The 13,837-nt window shown below is 34.4% G+C and overlaps 2 protein-coding genes across 3 annotated transcripts; one reads left to right on the top strand and one right to left on the bottom strand.

Moving 5' to 3' along the window:
• The first annotated feature begins 172 nt into the window (after window positions 1-172).
• LOC113238137 (serine/threonine-protein phosphatase PP1-beta catalytic subunit) lies at window positions 173-5,553 on the top strand. 2 transcript variants are annotated; one of them, XM_026474878.1, is made up of 7 exons: window positions 173-460; window positions 2,450-2,581; window positions 3,497-3,712; window positions 4,031-4,222; window positions 4,438-4,589; window positions 4,669-4,803; window positions 5,140-5,276. In XM_026474878.1, the coding sequence occupies exons 1-7, from the start codon at window positions 412-414 to the stop codon at window positions 5,188-5,190; spliced, it is 927 nt and encodes a 308-aa protein (XP_026330663.1). In that variant the 5' UTR covers window positions 173-411; the 3' UTR covers window positions 5,191-5,276. The 2 variants fall into 2 exon arrangements, with proteins under 2 accessions (XP_026330663.1, XP_026330662.1); XM_026474877.1 differs by having other exon boundaries at window positions 174-460; window positions 5,209-5,553.
• A 908-nt stretch (window positions 5,554-6,461) lies between these two features.
• LOC113238138 lies at window positions 6,462-9,040 on the bottom strand. The gene is made up of 3 exons (XM_026474879.1): window positions 8,890-9,040; window positions 8,597-8,806; window positions 6,462-7,184 (listed from the first exon to the last, which is right to left on the bottom strand). Exons 1-3 carry the CDS (start codon window positions 8,991-8,993, stop codon window positions 6,857-6,859), a joined length of 642 nt encoding a protein of 213 aa, XP_026330664.1. The 5' UTR covers window positions 8,994-9,040; the 3' UTR covers window positions 6,462-6,856.
• Between the last annotated feature and the right edge of the window lie 4,797 nt (window positions 9,041-13,837).

The following is a 13,837-nucleotide window of genomic DNA, read 5'->3' as shown; positions in this document are numbered from 1 at the left end:
CGAATAGCAGTTCGCCGTTGATCAAGTCAGTCGTGTTTGGTAAAGTGTGTTCTATTCGTAATAAAGTGCTAATAGAAATGTGTTAGACAGCAGGATAACACGATACGCATTATATGTGCACAAGCTAGATAGAAGATAGAATTTTCGCTGTGCGTACTTTACTGTCCGTGCTTTGCTTGCTTGTTGGTCGCAAAGAGGAGAAAAACTCGTCAAATCAACTCGGCTCATCATCAAAAAGCGTCACTTTCAATATTATTGTGTGTGTGGTTTTGTGTGTGAAGTTCAGCAATAGTTGGTTTCTTTCGTCGCTCATCAATCAAGAAACTTAACGAGAACACCAAAAACAAGCTTGGAGCTAAGTGTGGTCAAGATCCATGAAGTTTTTGACGTAAATTATTTCGGGTAGTAAATATGGCTGACGAACTCAATGTTGACAGTCTAATTCACAGGCTTTTAGAAGGTAAGGATTTAATTGTTACTTATATTTGTGTGCAAATATAGTGTAGGAAACCTTGATGAATGATAGTAAAAAATGATCTCACGCTCATTAGGTTTCTAGTTGCGTAATTATCACTCGTCTGTGTAGGTATAAAATAGAAACGTCAAACTCATAAATAAATCGATTATCCTCAATTCTTATCTGATTCTACTTTTGATGCTCGGTATGCGAGAGATTTGTAGAAGAGTACTCTCGTTATATATACACTGTAGTGGTTAGAACGGGCAGGCGAACAATGTTCTCGCACACCGAGAATGATGTCAGATTGGCATGATGTACTCAGCGAGCTTAGTGTTACGCTTTGTTCGCATTACTTTATTTAATTTAAAAAAATGTTTATTTCACTTTATTGTGCTGCTTTTTGATGGGTTGCATCAGTGTACAGGCTGCAGCAGGAAACAGCAAGGAGAAAAGGGAAATTGAAAGACATCTTTTCTGGCGAATGTATGGTTTCCTCTAAACTTTTGCTCAAGTATTCAGCTAGACTGTTCATTTTACTTTGCTCATCATTTTTCAACTCCATGAAAAGCATTGTCACATTACAAAATTGACTGTCTTGGAAAATCATTTGACATCCTTGATTACCCAATACCAAATAATTATTACTAATAATGATGTTTTTAAATTCTATCCCATGTTTTCTTACTATAGTAAAGAATGTTATGTTTTGAACCATATGTGTAGGAATTTTCCCATGGCTGAGCAGCCAATACTTCAAAGCAATGACAAATTTCTACCCTTAATGGCTTTAATGTACAGACGGCAGCACACCAAGCTACAGATCTTGTTCTGTTGGACTGGAGGCGATATTCAAACAAAAATGTATAGATTGATATGCTGTTGACTGTACCTGTCTTCTTTTCCTGTATTTTTGTGTATTTTTTTACTGAAATTATTGGGTGCAATTACCAATTATTCAAACATTTGGACCTTTATTCCAGCATGAAGGACTTACCTCCAAGAAAAGGCCCAACCTCTAAGAAATTAATACAACAATTTTCTCACAAAATGTTTAAACTTTATAATACTGTATTAGTGTGATTGTCTCACAGTATAATAATATTATTTATAATTAATATTATAAAAGCTACATTCTATGTGTGTGTCTCTATGTATTTGTGCTATTTTTACATACATTAGCATGTACAGTTATTGTTTGTTTTTTTTATTGTTCATTTTACATGATATAATTAATTGTAATGTCATAATTTCTTTCTGTAAGAAAATATTTGTAACCTGGTTCCTACATACAACAATTTTGAACATGACAGACTAAAACAATATTTTTCTACATACAACATACTACCACCTAGTAAGCATGGTAAGTCTTGTCAGACAGCATCAGTAATACATCCATACAAAACATTTATTCAGCCCAGTTTCCTGATGATAACCCTGCCCATACAAATGTTTAGCATGCACATGGTACTGGTGTTTGCTGACAAGTAAGCTCAAACTCTAATATATAATAAAAAATAATAATATATTAACTTAAATTTCAAAATAACACAATTTCAGAGGGTGGTATTATCCACACACACATTATTGTAATTCCTTTAAGTTTAGTTAACTATATGCTGCCTATTCAGATCCAAGATAATTATCAAGAAAATGTATAATAAAACCAGTGCAACCATACTGATTATAGCTTAATTACCTCAATTAATAAGATATATATTCACTTAGACTTGACTACTTTGTTGGCTTGGTTGCCTCAATATAGAAATATCATTGTCAGTCAGATACCTACAAAATCATAACGTTAAAGACGTGTGTAGTCTAGTAGACGCGCCTAAGCGCGGTTTCTGGTCGCGGTACGTGTTTGTTGGTGTAGTATGACACCCCACACCTTTCAAAAACGCATGAAGGACAAAATTATGCATGCCTGGAAAAGAGACCATAAACCTAATGGGACCAAGACATATTAAACCTTGGTTTGTTCTTGTGCAGTTCGAGGATGCAGGCCTGGCAAAACAGTTCAGATGACGGAGGCGGAGGTCCGCGGCCTCTGCACCAAGTCCAGAGAGATATTCCTGCAACAGCCTATACTACTAGAATTGGAGGCGCCACTCAAAATTTGTGGTAAGCTTAGTTTCATTCCATCTTTTTTTGTTAGTTTATTGACCAAAATGCAGAAAAGATACCTATTTACTAATTACAAACTGCGCTCACAACCAGTTCCAGCTTTATCCACGGTGAAGGAGTTTGATCCAGCTTAAATAAAAAAAATTAATATAATAGAGCAAAAAAGTTACCTTCATTACTTCAACACAGGTACAAAAACATGCTCGCTTACATTATGTATATCTCTAACAAAATAACCAAATAAGGCGAGACAACGTGGTAAACTAATATCGACGTTTGGGTAAATAACATTCCATTTTGAATTCCGAAAAATTCGAAACATTCCATGAAACATGTTTCAAAAGAAAAATAAATGTACCAGATCATTAGATATCATTTAAATTGTTATGACATCTAACAGCAATTTGGCATGTTATAATATTTGACCTGTTTTTGATGGCAACTGAAAATCTGTGTTATCAGATAGACAGTACAGCAGAAAGATATGAATGGATAACTCTTCACTGATATTCTGTAATATTTCAACATATGTTACTTGTTTCTGTTAATTGTTATTTTATTTCTATATGTTCTTATTGTAGAAATATGTAGGATATTCAATATGGAGCTGTTTGCTATTTGAGTGATAAATAGAGGAAATAACAACTAATTACAAACTTACTGAATAATATGTTACATTATCTTGAAAATGCTCATAGGAATGAAGCCAAAATTCAATTGGTATTTTAAGATGTGAGCATACATAATATATAAACGTAGCTATGAGTTACAAGGACATGACAAGTGTGTTAACTTGAGTAGTAAACAACTTGGGCATTCATTCAATTACTGTTACCAACCCAACCAATACACTTTTGTCTCCAGCTCAAATATTTTAAAAGACATATCATTATAAACCAATTACAATTTCAGGTGATATACATGGTCAGTACACCGATTTACTGCGCCTCTTCGAATACGGCGGGTTCCCGCCTGAAGCTAATTATTTATTCCTTGGAGACTATGTAGACCGTGGGAAGCAATCCCTGGAGACCATATGCCTTTTGCTTGCTTACAAAATCAAGTATCCTGAAAACTTCTTTCTTCTCCGAGGAAATCATGAATGCGCTAGCATAAATCGTATTTATGGTAAGTATACTTGAATGTTATGTCAAAATGTGCTCTTAATATTCAAAATCGAATTAACATTGCAAATTTCTATGTTCATATCAGTAATCAATAAACAATGAGTATTATTTACAATTTTTTTACGACTGACTCACATTGATTAATGAAACTGATGTCAGCAAATTGTAAATGACTACCTCTGCAATATATTCTGCCTATTTAAACAATGAACTTGGCCTTACCTACTAATAAAGACAAATTGGCGAAGCTATTGTATTTATATCTTCTAATTAGTGGCAATCTTTTAAGGCTTCCCTTTAATTGAATTGCTGTACACAGGTTTTTACGACGAGTGCAAACGCCGATACAATATAAAGCTGTGGAAGACTTTTACGGATTGCTTCAATTGCCTGCCAATTGCGGCTATCATTGATGAAAAGATTTTCTGCTGCCATGGAGGTCTCTCGCCAGATTTGCAAGGCATGGAGCAAATCCGACGGATAATGCGACCCACTGACGTCCCTGACACAGGTAGATATTGAAAAAATCACTGTAACTGAATCATCTATTTAATCACGTGTGTACTAACTTTGATTGGTATGAGTCATGGCCATATACTATTATCACCGACAACATTTACTACCCACGATGTTTTTCCAATATATCACTACAGTGCAATTATTAGGAACATGTTATATAAAATCCAATAAGAAATGATAACACAACAACTTATGAACTCATTACAGGTCTGCTCTGTGATCTGTTGTGGTCGGATCCAGACAAAGATGTTCAGGGTTGGGGAGAGAATGATCGTGGCGTATCATTTACATTTGGCCCAGATGTTGTCAGCAAATTCCTCAATAGACATGACTTGGACTTGATTTGCCGAGCTCATCAGGTAATTTACGGTTTATTGCGGTTTATTTATTTTTGTCATAATTATACTTCATTTGTGTTACTTTACTTTGTTATTATAGGTGGTAGAAGATGGATACGAGTTTTTTGCTAAGAGGCAGCTTGTAACACTTTTCTCTGCGCCAAATTATTGCGGCGAGTTCGATAATGCTGGAGGAATGATGTCTGTGGACGAGACACTCATGTGTTCTTTCCAGGTAACATATGCTCCATATGGGGTCACTGTTTCTTGCGTCAGATTGCAGAGCGAGAAGTTTTTTTTTGTGTTTTGTGGTTTGGGTATTAAAATTGCAATAAGCTTTTTGTATTATTTACTTTTCGGCAACCTAAAATAAAAGTCACTCTTCTCCTCATTGTAGATAGTTGCTTTATACTTCTTGCTTACTTCATCCAACATTTTTAACAATCACTAATCATCCACCTCATCTCCATCAGGTAATATTTTCCCATACACGCAAGAACCAGTCATCCTTTTCTTATTTCTTTGTTTTGTTTTTTTTATTGGAGGATAACATTACTAATTTTATTTACAGATACTAAAACCGTCTGAAAAAAAGCTAAATGTACAGCAACATAAACAGTGATTAATTTATTTATTACAGATACTAAAACCGTCAGAAAAAAAAGCTAAATATCAGTACAACGGCATAAATAGTGGGAGACCTGCTACACCGCAACGGTCACCACCTAAAAAAAAATAACTGACGTTTGGGATCCAGTGTGCTGCACAGTGAGAGGAATGCTACAAATGAATAATTATATATTGATTGTATTATAATTACGTTTAGAGAAGTCATCAGGCAGAGCCGAATATCTGTCATGAATGATTAAAAATTGTTTATCAATTGCTTGTGCCTTCTTGGTTATTATTATTATTATTAATGTGAGTGATATTAATTTATGAATTTAGTTCTACAGATAGTGGACATGAAGATAAGAAGACACGTTATATTCGGCGATGGCTCGTGACTATTGCTTTTTCGATCCCTGTTATAGCGCAGCCTTAGATCGGAGTGTACCCCGTTATGTTAATGGTGACCTGTTGATGTTGTAGTCAAATTGTTTTTTTTACTCGAAGAGTTCAAGAGGTGGCAAGCTATCTTAAAGATGCGGGCATTGGACACAAAGCGTCGTTACATTTTCATATTACTATTTATTAAGTTGTAGTGGATCGAAAGCACATTCGCTTTGTTTATTCTGTAACTAATGTGCCTATAAATGTAAAGTATGTATAGGTTGGTATAAGTGACGGTAAATTGGTTAGAAGAAAATTTTAAGTTGAATTAGTCTGTCAAGATCGCTTTCGTAAACTGAATTATAATCGTCCACCACATTCTATTGTATTAAAATGAGGTAAGTATTATTTATTTTGTCAAATTTTTTGTGAAGTTGGCCTAAGATAATTTCACCTATATCTCCTTCATGTAATCTGTACTATTGTTAGTGTACTTTCATTTCATTGTAATACACCATTGCAAGTGTAAACTTTTATTTTAGGGAGTGATATCCCAGTGAAATTGATGTTATTTCGCACTCAGTATTAAAACACCCTATGTGTCTAGATATTTCGAAATTGTTGAAGATTGGCATGATCTCCTATTGAGGCTTTCTCTTCACGATTTAAAATTAGTAAGTCCATTAATGGATGTCATCATTTTAAATGACGTTAGAAGCAGTGTAGTCCATGCAGCAATAGTGCAATTGCAATTATTATTAAATATAAAATTATATTATGCAGGTTTTCCATTGTACAATTTTATTTTATAGCTATGTTAACATGTCAAATAATTTTCCAATAATAAATATTATTACTATTTAAACTAAGAGGTTTATTTTCGTTTCTTTGTGTAGGTTTTACAATTAAAAGCATTGTAGTATGTATGTTTTTAATTATTTTTGTGACAATTTCAACTGATGAACAATATGTAAGTTTTTTTTCACATCTTGCTTGTGACAAATGAACTTTACGTAAATTTTTTCGCTGTTATTCTTCGTCTTGCTATGAAATTTCGACGATTTTCTAATCTTTTGTTATTATTATAGACATTAGATGGTAACTAATATGCAAGATTAGATTTGTATTTAACTGTCAGTGTCACTTATCTACACTTAAAAATGTTAATTCTCTATTTTCATCTACACTTAGTAATTAACAGAATCGAGTCTTTGAGTTTAAATTAATTTGATTGTATTTTCTCAGGTGTGTACAATTTTCTGAAATATAAATTTATTCAAATAATTCATTCACATTTACTTATTCATTATCTCCAAATCTGCATCAATCCATTTGACACTCTCAATATCTAATTTTGTGGGTATAAAAGCATTGGTTAAATTTTTATGATTCTCAATTTTTGCATGAATTTGTAAAACAAATTCTTCATTTTTCTTTTGATATTTCTGAACATCCATTTGTAAAGCTTTAAGGTAGCCCCGCTTGGCAGTGAGAGTTTTCTTTAGTCTGTTAAGTCTTGCTTCATGTTCCTTTGCAAGACTTTCAAGTAGAATCTTTTGCCTTTGTAAATCTGCCACATTGTGGGCTCTGAGCTGAGCCTTTACGTCATCTAACTGAGGCCTCCTGTAATACAAAAAAATACTTTACCAAAGGCTATGCAGAATATTCCAAGTCGGCACCACTTTTTTTTATAATCTTGTTTTTAATAAGGCCTGTAACACTTGGTTGTCAATGTCGGCTTTGTGATGTCAATCCCTGTGGATTATATATTATTCTGCTATATTGTGTCGCCTCATTGTGTGAGACAAGACCTCACATATGAGTATAGAGTTTTAGCCCTCTTCATCTACGGTTGGCCCAACATGACATTTAACTCCCCAACCTGCCAAATATCCCCTAATTGAAATTGGCTTCTCAGATCCACATAATAGCCACATTCCATTAAATGTAGCATATCTTCAAATTTGTTACAAAATTTACATAGTGGTGATTCTGCCCTTATTATAAGATGGTAGAACTTATTTAAGGGAAGTGACCAGTATGTAGTCTAAAAGCCAAGACCAATGCATTTCTAGAAAGTGCGCTGTCCACAAACCAGAGCTTTCGCAGTGGATGCACTTGAACGGTGTTGTACCAAAACCCTTTCACCGTAGAAATCTCACCATAGATCTTACTCCACATATTCATATTTAGCTCTCTTACAAATGGGATGATTTCTGCAGCAAGAGGTTTACATGATGGTACCATGGATTCTGTAATAGCTTCTCTTGCTAATTTATCTACTATTTCATTGCCTACTAGTCCGATGTGTGATGGAAACCATTGCAGCGTTATACATATATTCTTGGACAGTAAATTAACTAGTAATCGCAATTCGCAAAATTCCAAAACACATCGGACTAAATGTTGTAGTGCACTTTTAGAATCCGTAAGAATAACGACTTTACTAGTATCTACAGAGTTAACAAAGGATTGAGCTTTTACTATTGCAGTTAACTCTGCTCTCATTATACAGGACTCCTGACATAATCTTAGTTTAAGAGATACATTTCGTTGTTGATTAAAAAAGGCTGCTCCCACACCATTTGTGCCTTTAGAACCATCAGTAAAAATTGTATAGTAATCTCCATAGGGCACCACTTTGTGTAGTGACAAATACTACTACTTCAACTGGTTCACAGACCCAAAATGTGTCTTAGCCTCTGAAACGAGATGACGTAGTGATAAAATTAAACCAAAATTTCCTGTTGCTGCTAGTAACAACAGTACAAAAAATTGTGTAACATAAATAATAAACTTGGTCACAGAAGGTCAAAACATTTGGTCAATATAATAAAAACAGGCTAAAAGTACAAGTCGATGTAGGTATTACAACCGGGAATCTATTCCTATTTGCCATTAGTGTGTTGAAACACAGTCAAAAACACAACAGAATTGTGATGAGCTGAGAGGTAGAGAAAACCTTTTTGTAAAGTACTACAGTGCCCTCAAACAGATTTATTTGAATAATATAATCAGCAGTAAATGGTTCTTACCACAATTTATTTTCTGTGTTTACATCATTAAATTTCTCTTTTTGTTTTTCCAACATTTCCAGTTTTTGCGGCATGTTTTCATATTTCCACATATCACTTATCTCTTGTATCATTTCGTCCAAAATTACCCGCTTCAAACAGTTGAACATTGGCATCCATTTTACTCGTTTTAACTTTGCCTTTGGAACCATTTCGAGAAAATCTTCGTTTCTGAAGGTAAATATCAAGAATTCATCCATTTACTGTACATGAATTTCAGAAATTACCGAACAAACAAATTTTAGAAAATCTACCTCACGAGATCGACGATGTTGCTAAATTCCTTCAAGATTGTGAGATTGTCGAACATCATCTCAGAATTACTCATATCGTCTATTTGATCTTCCTGTTCTCCCATTGTCACAACACAAACTACGGTACGGAAATAAACCAAATAATTTGGAAAATTTTCCAAGTGTAATAAGATAAGATTATTTCAAAATTCAACGTTCTTTGCGTGTTCCAGTTCGTCTGTAGTTTTTTTTTTTTAATTTATCGGTTTTGGCAGTAAGGACACAAACGAAACTAATCATTTACACGTTTTATACTCAGATCATTGACTTACAATTATATGGACGTCGGGTCCGCGCTAAAAAGTGTCCGCACTTGTAAGGCGCTAAAATCGTATACAGAGCGCGACACTCCGCTTTAGTCTTCATTTGTTCTACGGACAGCGCGATACTGCGATGACATAACAATTTAAATTTCGAATAGGTTGACTTGGGACATTTTTTTCGTGGTTTTTGTATTAGACCCGTCGTCCATTTATTTGTAAGTCAATGACTCAGATGGAAAAAATAAGTTTTTTAAACATAAATGTCAGCTCATAATTTCGTTGTACGTTTAGAAATATCTTTTGAATTTTAATTTAGTGTGAATTACAAAATCAACTTAAATAGCTAAAAGCCACAAATAAAAACGAGATATAAAAATGACTTCACAACCGCGAAAAAACCTTCCAACAACCACACCACCGTCACTTGTTGTTGGCTCCATCGTTTTTCAATTTTTGACAGGTGTCAACGTCGCACTTGATGAAAATAAACGAAAAATATACATTTTTCTGCAAAATATGATTAGGCGTATTGTTGGGATAATTTTCCGAAAAATTTCAAATAATGGAAAGTTTTCCTGAAAAATTTCTCCGAAATTGGAAAAATTTAAAAATAATGTGGAAAGGTACAATTCGAAGGCTCATGGTATGTTCTTCGTTGAGAAATATATATTATTTTGAAGTTTTATAGATAAAATTGTATAGCTAGAAGAAAGTTAAAGAAAAAAAAGTTTTGAAATGATTGGATAACATTTGGCTTGATTCATTCTGTGACTTCAATTTTTAACAGGTGTCACCGTCAAATGTATGTCCGGAAAAGTATTTACGTTTCTGAAAAAAAAATATTTTATTTCAAAATGGGAATTTTTCCACGACTTAACACTAGTAGGGCGCGTTCCATTTGCTGCTTTTTGACCGAGAAAGTAATGGCATTTCTATTTTAAAAACATGGCGGGGTTTTACAGTTATAGTTTTTTCACAAACTAATTCTTGTAATAGTATGTTTTGAGTGTCACTGAATAATGACTCCCTGCCCGCCGCTTAAAAGATTATTTAAAAAACCCATGTTCTTTTTCCCATTCTACAACATATTATGGACAATGGCACACAGACAGACAGACATTTTTGTTCGAAAATCGCCTCCAGTGCAACGGAACAAGACAAGATACGTCAATGTGTAGCTTGATGTGCTGGCGTGTACATTTTAAGTACAAAAGAAAATATTTAATGAGAATCACGAAAACTAAATGAAATTGCCTGGGGCTGAAAGGTCTTGTATACAAGTCAAAAGTCTTTATTAAAAAAAAATCTCACACGAAACGGCATTGCCAATTCAAATACATAAAAAATTTTAGTAGTTTTTTCAGTAAACGATAGCGAAAAACATGTAGACAACATCTATGAAAAAACCAACCTTATTGTTTAGTGTGTCAAAAAAAAAACTTAATTGTGCGTTCTGGGTATCTATTGCTTAGACTTCATGTGCTTTTATGTTATACTTTGTGAAGTTATTGTAAATGTTTTGTTTCTGTTTGTTTGATAATAAAATTATTTAATAAATATTATAATTAATCTGCCTATCTATCTATCTATCTATTGGTTAGTAGATAAACTTTAAGAAACGCAGCGCCATATATTTTTTGTTTATTGACAATTTAACTTTAAAACTTAGAATAATAACGCATAGAAACCTAGCCCGCACACGCTAAGTGAGGCAAGTTAGAGGGTTCCAAACGCGTCCCAGGAGCGCGCGGGCTGTTAGTGCTCAAGGTCATATTGCACCGCGAACAGCTCCAAAATTTTTTGCTAAAAATGACGAAATGTGCGGTAAATGGGTGTGAAAATACAACAGACAAACAAAATAGACACTAACATCGCATTCCACAAGTAAGTAATGCGTTTCAACTCATATTTTTATGTAAATATTCACTAAAACAGAAAAATAATTTCGCGGCAACAAGATACGAAAGTGTTGCAAAGTAACGAATTTTTTTTCTCCCCATTTTGCTATTCTGTATCAAAATAATTATATTACGTAAATTTTAGTGGTGCCTGTAATTTCGATTTATTTGCGCATTTTGAACTAATATTTGCTCGAATAAACATTAAATGTTTTCGTTAACTCCTGTAAGTGATTGGGACACTTAATTATTTTATAATACTTTTAACGGCTCTGCGTTCATGCTTTATTGAATAATTATTTATATTAATTTTATTTGAATTGGAGCACATATTGCAACAAATTTACAGTATATATTTGTTTCTACTATAGTGTTGGCACCACCAGTACAACTTTGATAGCTTATTATATGTCTTTCTTTTCGTAACTCAAGCGAAATATTTTATATTAAAATATTTTATTTTCTTAAAAGGGGAGCATTCTTAAGCGATTTTTTAATCTATTTTAACAGTTATTTTCTTTAATGTTTGCTTATGGCATTTTCGGTTTTAGGTTTCGAATATGGCACTTATTTCTAAATCCAAGATGGCGGGCGCGATTTTTCGAATAATGGCAAGTTGGGTATCGTTTTCGAGATGTTTGGGAATGTTCAATACAAATATGGGACTCATTTCTAAATCCAAGATGGCAAACACGACAGTTCAAACAAAAGCAATATTCGTAATGAGCACCCCCAAATACCTCGAAAACGATACCCAACTTGCCATTATTTGAAAAATCGTGCCCGCCATCTTGGATTTACAAATAGTGCCATATTCACATTGAGCATCCCCAAATACCTCGAAAATGATACCCACATAGCATTTTTTTTGAAAAAATCGTGCCCGCCATCTTGTATTTACAAATGAGTGCCATATTCGTAATGAGCACCCCCAAGTACCTCGAAAATGATACCCATATTGCATTTTTTTGAAAAATCGTGCCCGCCATCTTGGATGTAAAAATGAGTGCCATATTCGTCATGAGCACCCCCAAGTACCTCGAAAATGATACTCATATTGCATTTATTTCAAAACTCGTGTCCGCCATCTTGGATTTAGAAATGAGTGCCATATTCGTAATGAGCATCCCCAAATACCTCGAAAAGGATACCCATATAGCATATTTTGAAAAATCGTGTCCGCCATCTTGGATTTACAAATAAGTGCTATATTCGTTTTTCATCGACAAAACCGAGCATATCTGTAGGCACCTGATCGACAATGTCGGGCAAATCTGTAGGCACCTTTAACTTAATGATGAGTTAAGCAAGATACAATTTCCCCACTTTTGAGGGAAATGTTATTCCATGGCATCATTATTTGTATATTTGTGTGCGTGCCGACGAGCGTAGTTACAAGTTGCTTACGCCTACATGAATTTGGTTTTTGCCTCACTTGTGACAGTTCGTTTGATATGAAACTATCATTCTATGCGTTATTATTCTAAGCTTTAAAAATAATACGAAGTCATCAAAACTCAACATCAAAGATGTGTATACTGCGTATTATATATTGCAGCAAAACAGCTTAAAACTCGTGGAAGCCTACTTACTGACAATGGTTCTACAAGAACGGCTTGCAAGCCGTTGTTGTAGAACCATTCAGTTGTACTAAAAATCGCTTATTACTGTACAGATTCAATACAACAATGGGTTTAAATCTCGCATTACATTACTACAAGAGCTCTACGTTAAGGGTGGGCGTAGCCCGTAGATAGCGAGCTTGACTGCGAGTGCAGTCTGTCTTATACTGGACAAACGAAGCGCAGTATTTGTACCCGCGTCAAACAACATATAGCTAATCTCAAACATCGTCGCGTCAACAAGTCTGCAGTCTGCGAGCATGTCACGGATAAACCTACCCATTAAATCAAGTTTGACAAACCCCAGGTCCTTGCAAAAGAAGTCCGTTGCCTGCCCAGGACGCTGCGAGAGGCCATTGAAATGAAAAAACATTTAATTTACTTATTTATTTATTTTCAACAGGAAAGTACCTCTCCGTACCACCAGTTTGGGATCCATTATTAGTAGCTAGTAGCAGTACAGCTCCTTATGAAAGAGTTCGTCCAGGGTAATATTGCCACCTTACCTACTTCTGCCGCCAAGCAGTAATATCAGTATTACTGTGTTCCGGTTTTGAAGGATACCTAAGGGTACTGGTGAAATTAGAGGCACATGAGACTTACCAACTTATGTCTCAGGGCGGGCGCAGGGGCGGTGCCCCTCAGATCTTTGCGATTTAAAGCTCTGAGTGGCACTGCAACTGTTATGGACAGGCGTATAGTTTTACCATCAGACGCATAATTAAAAAATAAAAAATCCCAAACAGACATAAGACTGCAGCACTAATTAATTGTTCTAATTTATTCTAATTTCCATTATTAATTAATAATTAATTTAATAGAAATTCATATTGTTCAAATTAAATAACTTGTAAAACATGTGTAGCGTAAAGCAGAATGTTCTTTATAAAATTAAGAATAAGGTATTTAATTAATAACTTTTGTAACTATAGTGGAAAAAAATAGGGCGATTTGCAATAAAATTAGACGTAAGTGGTTGACGACTTTACCGCCTTAGCCAACCGCAACCATGAGACGTGTAAAAAGTCCGAATCGTTGGTTTGTTTGAAAAAGCAAATAAACGCGATTTAAGTCCGGAAAAACAGCTTCATTTCCTATGTAACTACTACTAACCTAACAATCGCGA

Source organism: Hyposmocoma kahamanoa, unplaced genomic scaffold (assembly GCF_003589595.1).
Source record: "Hyposmocoma kahamanoa isolate Upper Pololo Valley unplaced genomic scaffold, ASM358959v1 95, whole genome shotgun sequence".
Lineage (NCBI taxonomy): Eukaryota > Metazoa > Arthropoda > Insecta > Lepidoptera > Cosmopterigidae > Hyposmocoma > Hyposmocoma kahamanoa.
Note: the sequence above shows the minus strand (reverse complement) of the source record. Positions and strands in the feature narration are given on the sequence as shown.

Excerpts from the sequence above, each read along its gene's own strand:
- LOC113238137 (XM_026474877.1), top strand. The coding sequence starts at position 412 with ATGGCTGACGAACTCAATGTTGACAGTCTAATTCACAGGCTTTTAGAA. Across the intron at positions 461-2,449 it reads AATTCACAGGCTTTTAGAAG|TTCGAGGATGCAGGCCTGGC; the intron begins GTAAGGATTTAA and ends GTTCTTGTGCAG. Across the intron at positions 4,804-5,208 it reads CACTCATGTGTTCTTTCCAG|ATACTAAAACCGTCAGAAAA; the intron begins GTAACATATGCT and ends TATTTATTACAG.
- LOC113238138 (XM_026474879.1), bottom strand. The coding sequence starts at position 8,993 with ATGGGAGAACAGGAAGATCAAATAGACGATATGAGTAATTCTGAGATG. Across the intron at positions 8,807-8,889 it reads AACATCGTCGATCTCGTGAG|AAACGAAGATTTTCTCGAAA; the intron begins GTAGATTTTCTA and ends ATTTACCTTCAG. Across the intron at positions 7,185-8,596 it reads AACACAGAAAATAAATTGTG|GAGGCCTCAGTTAGATGACG; the intron begins GTAAGAACCATT and ends TTTGTATTACAG.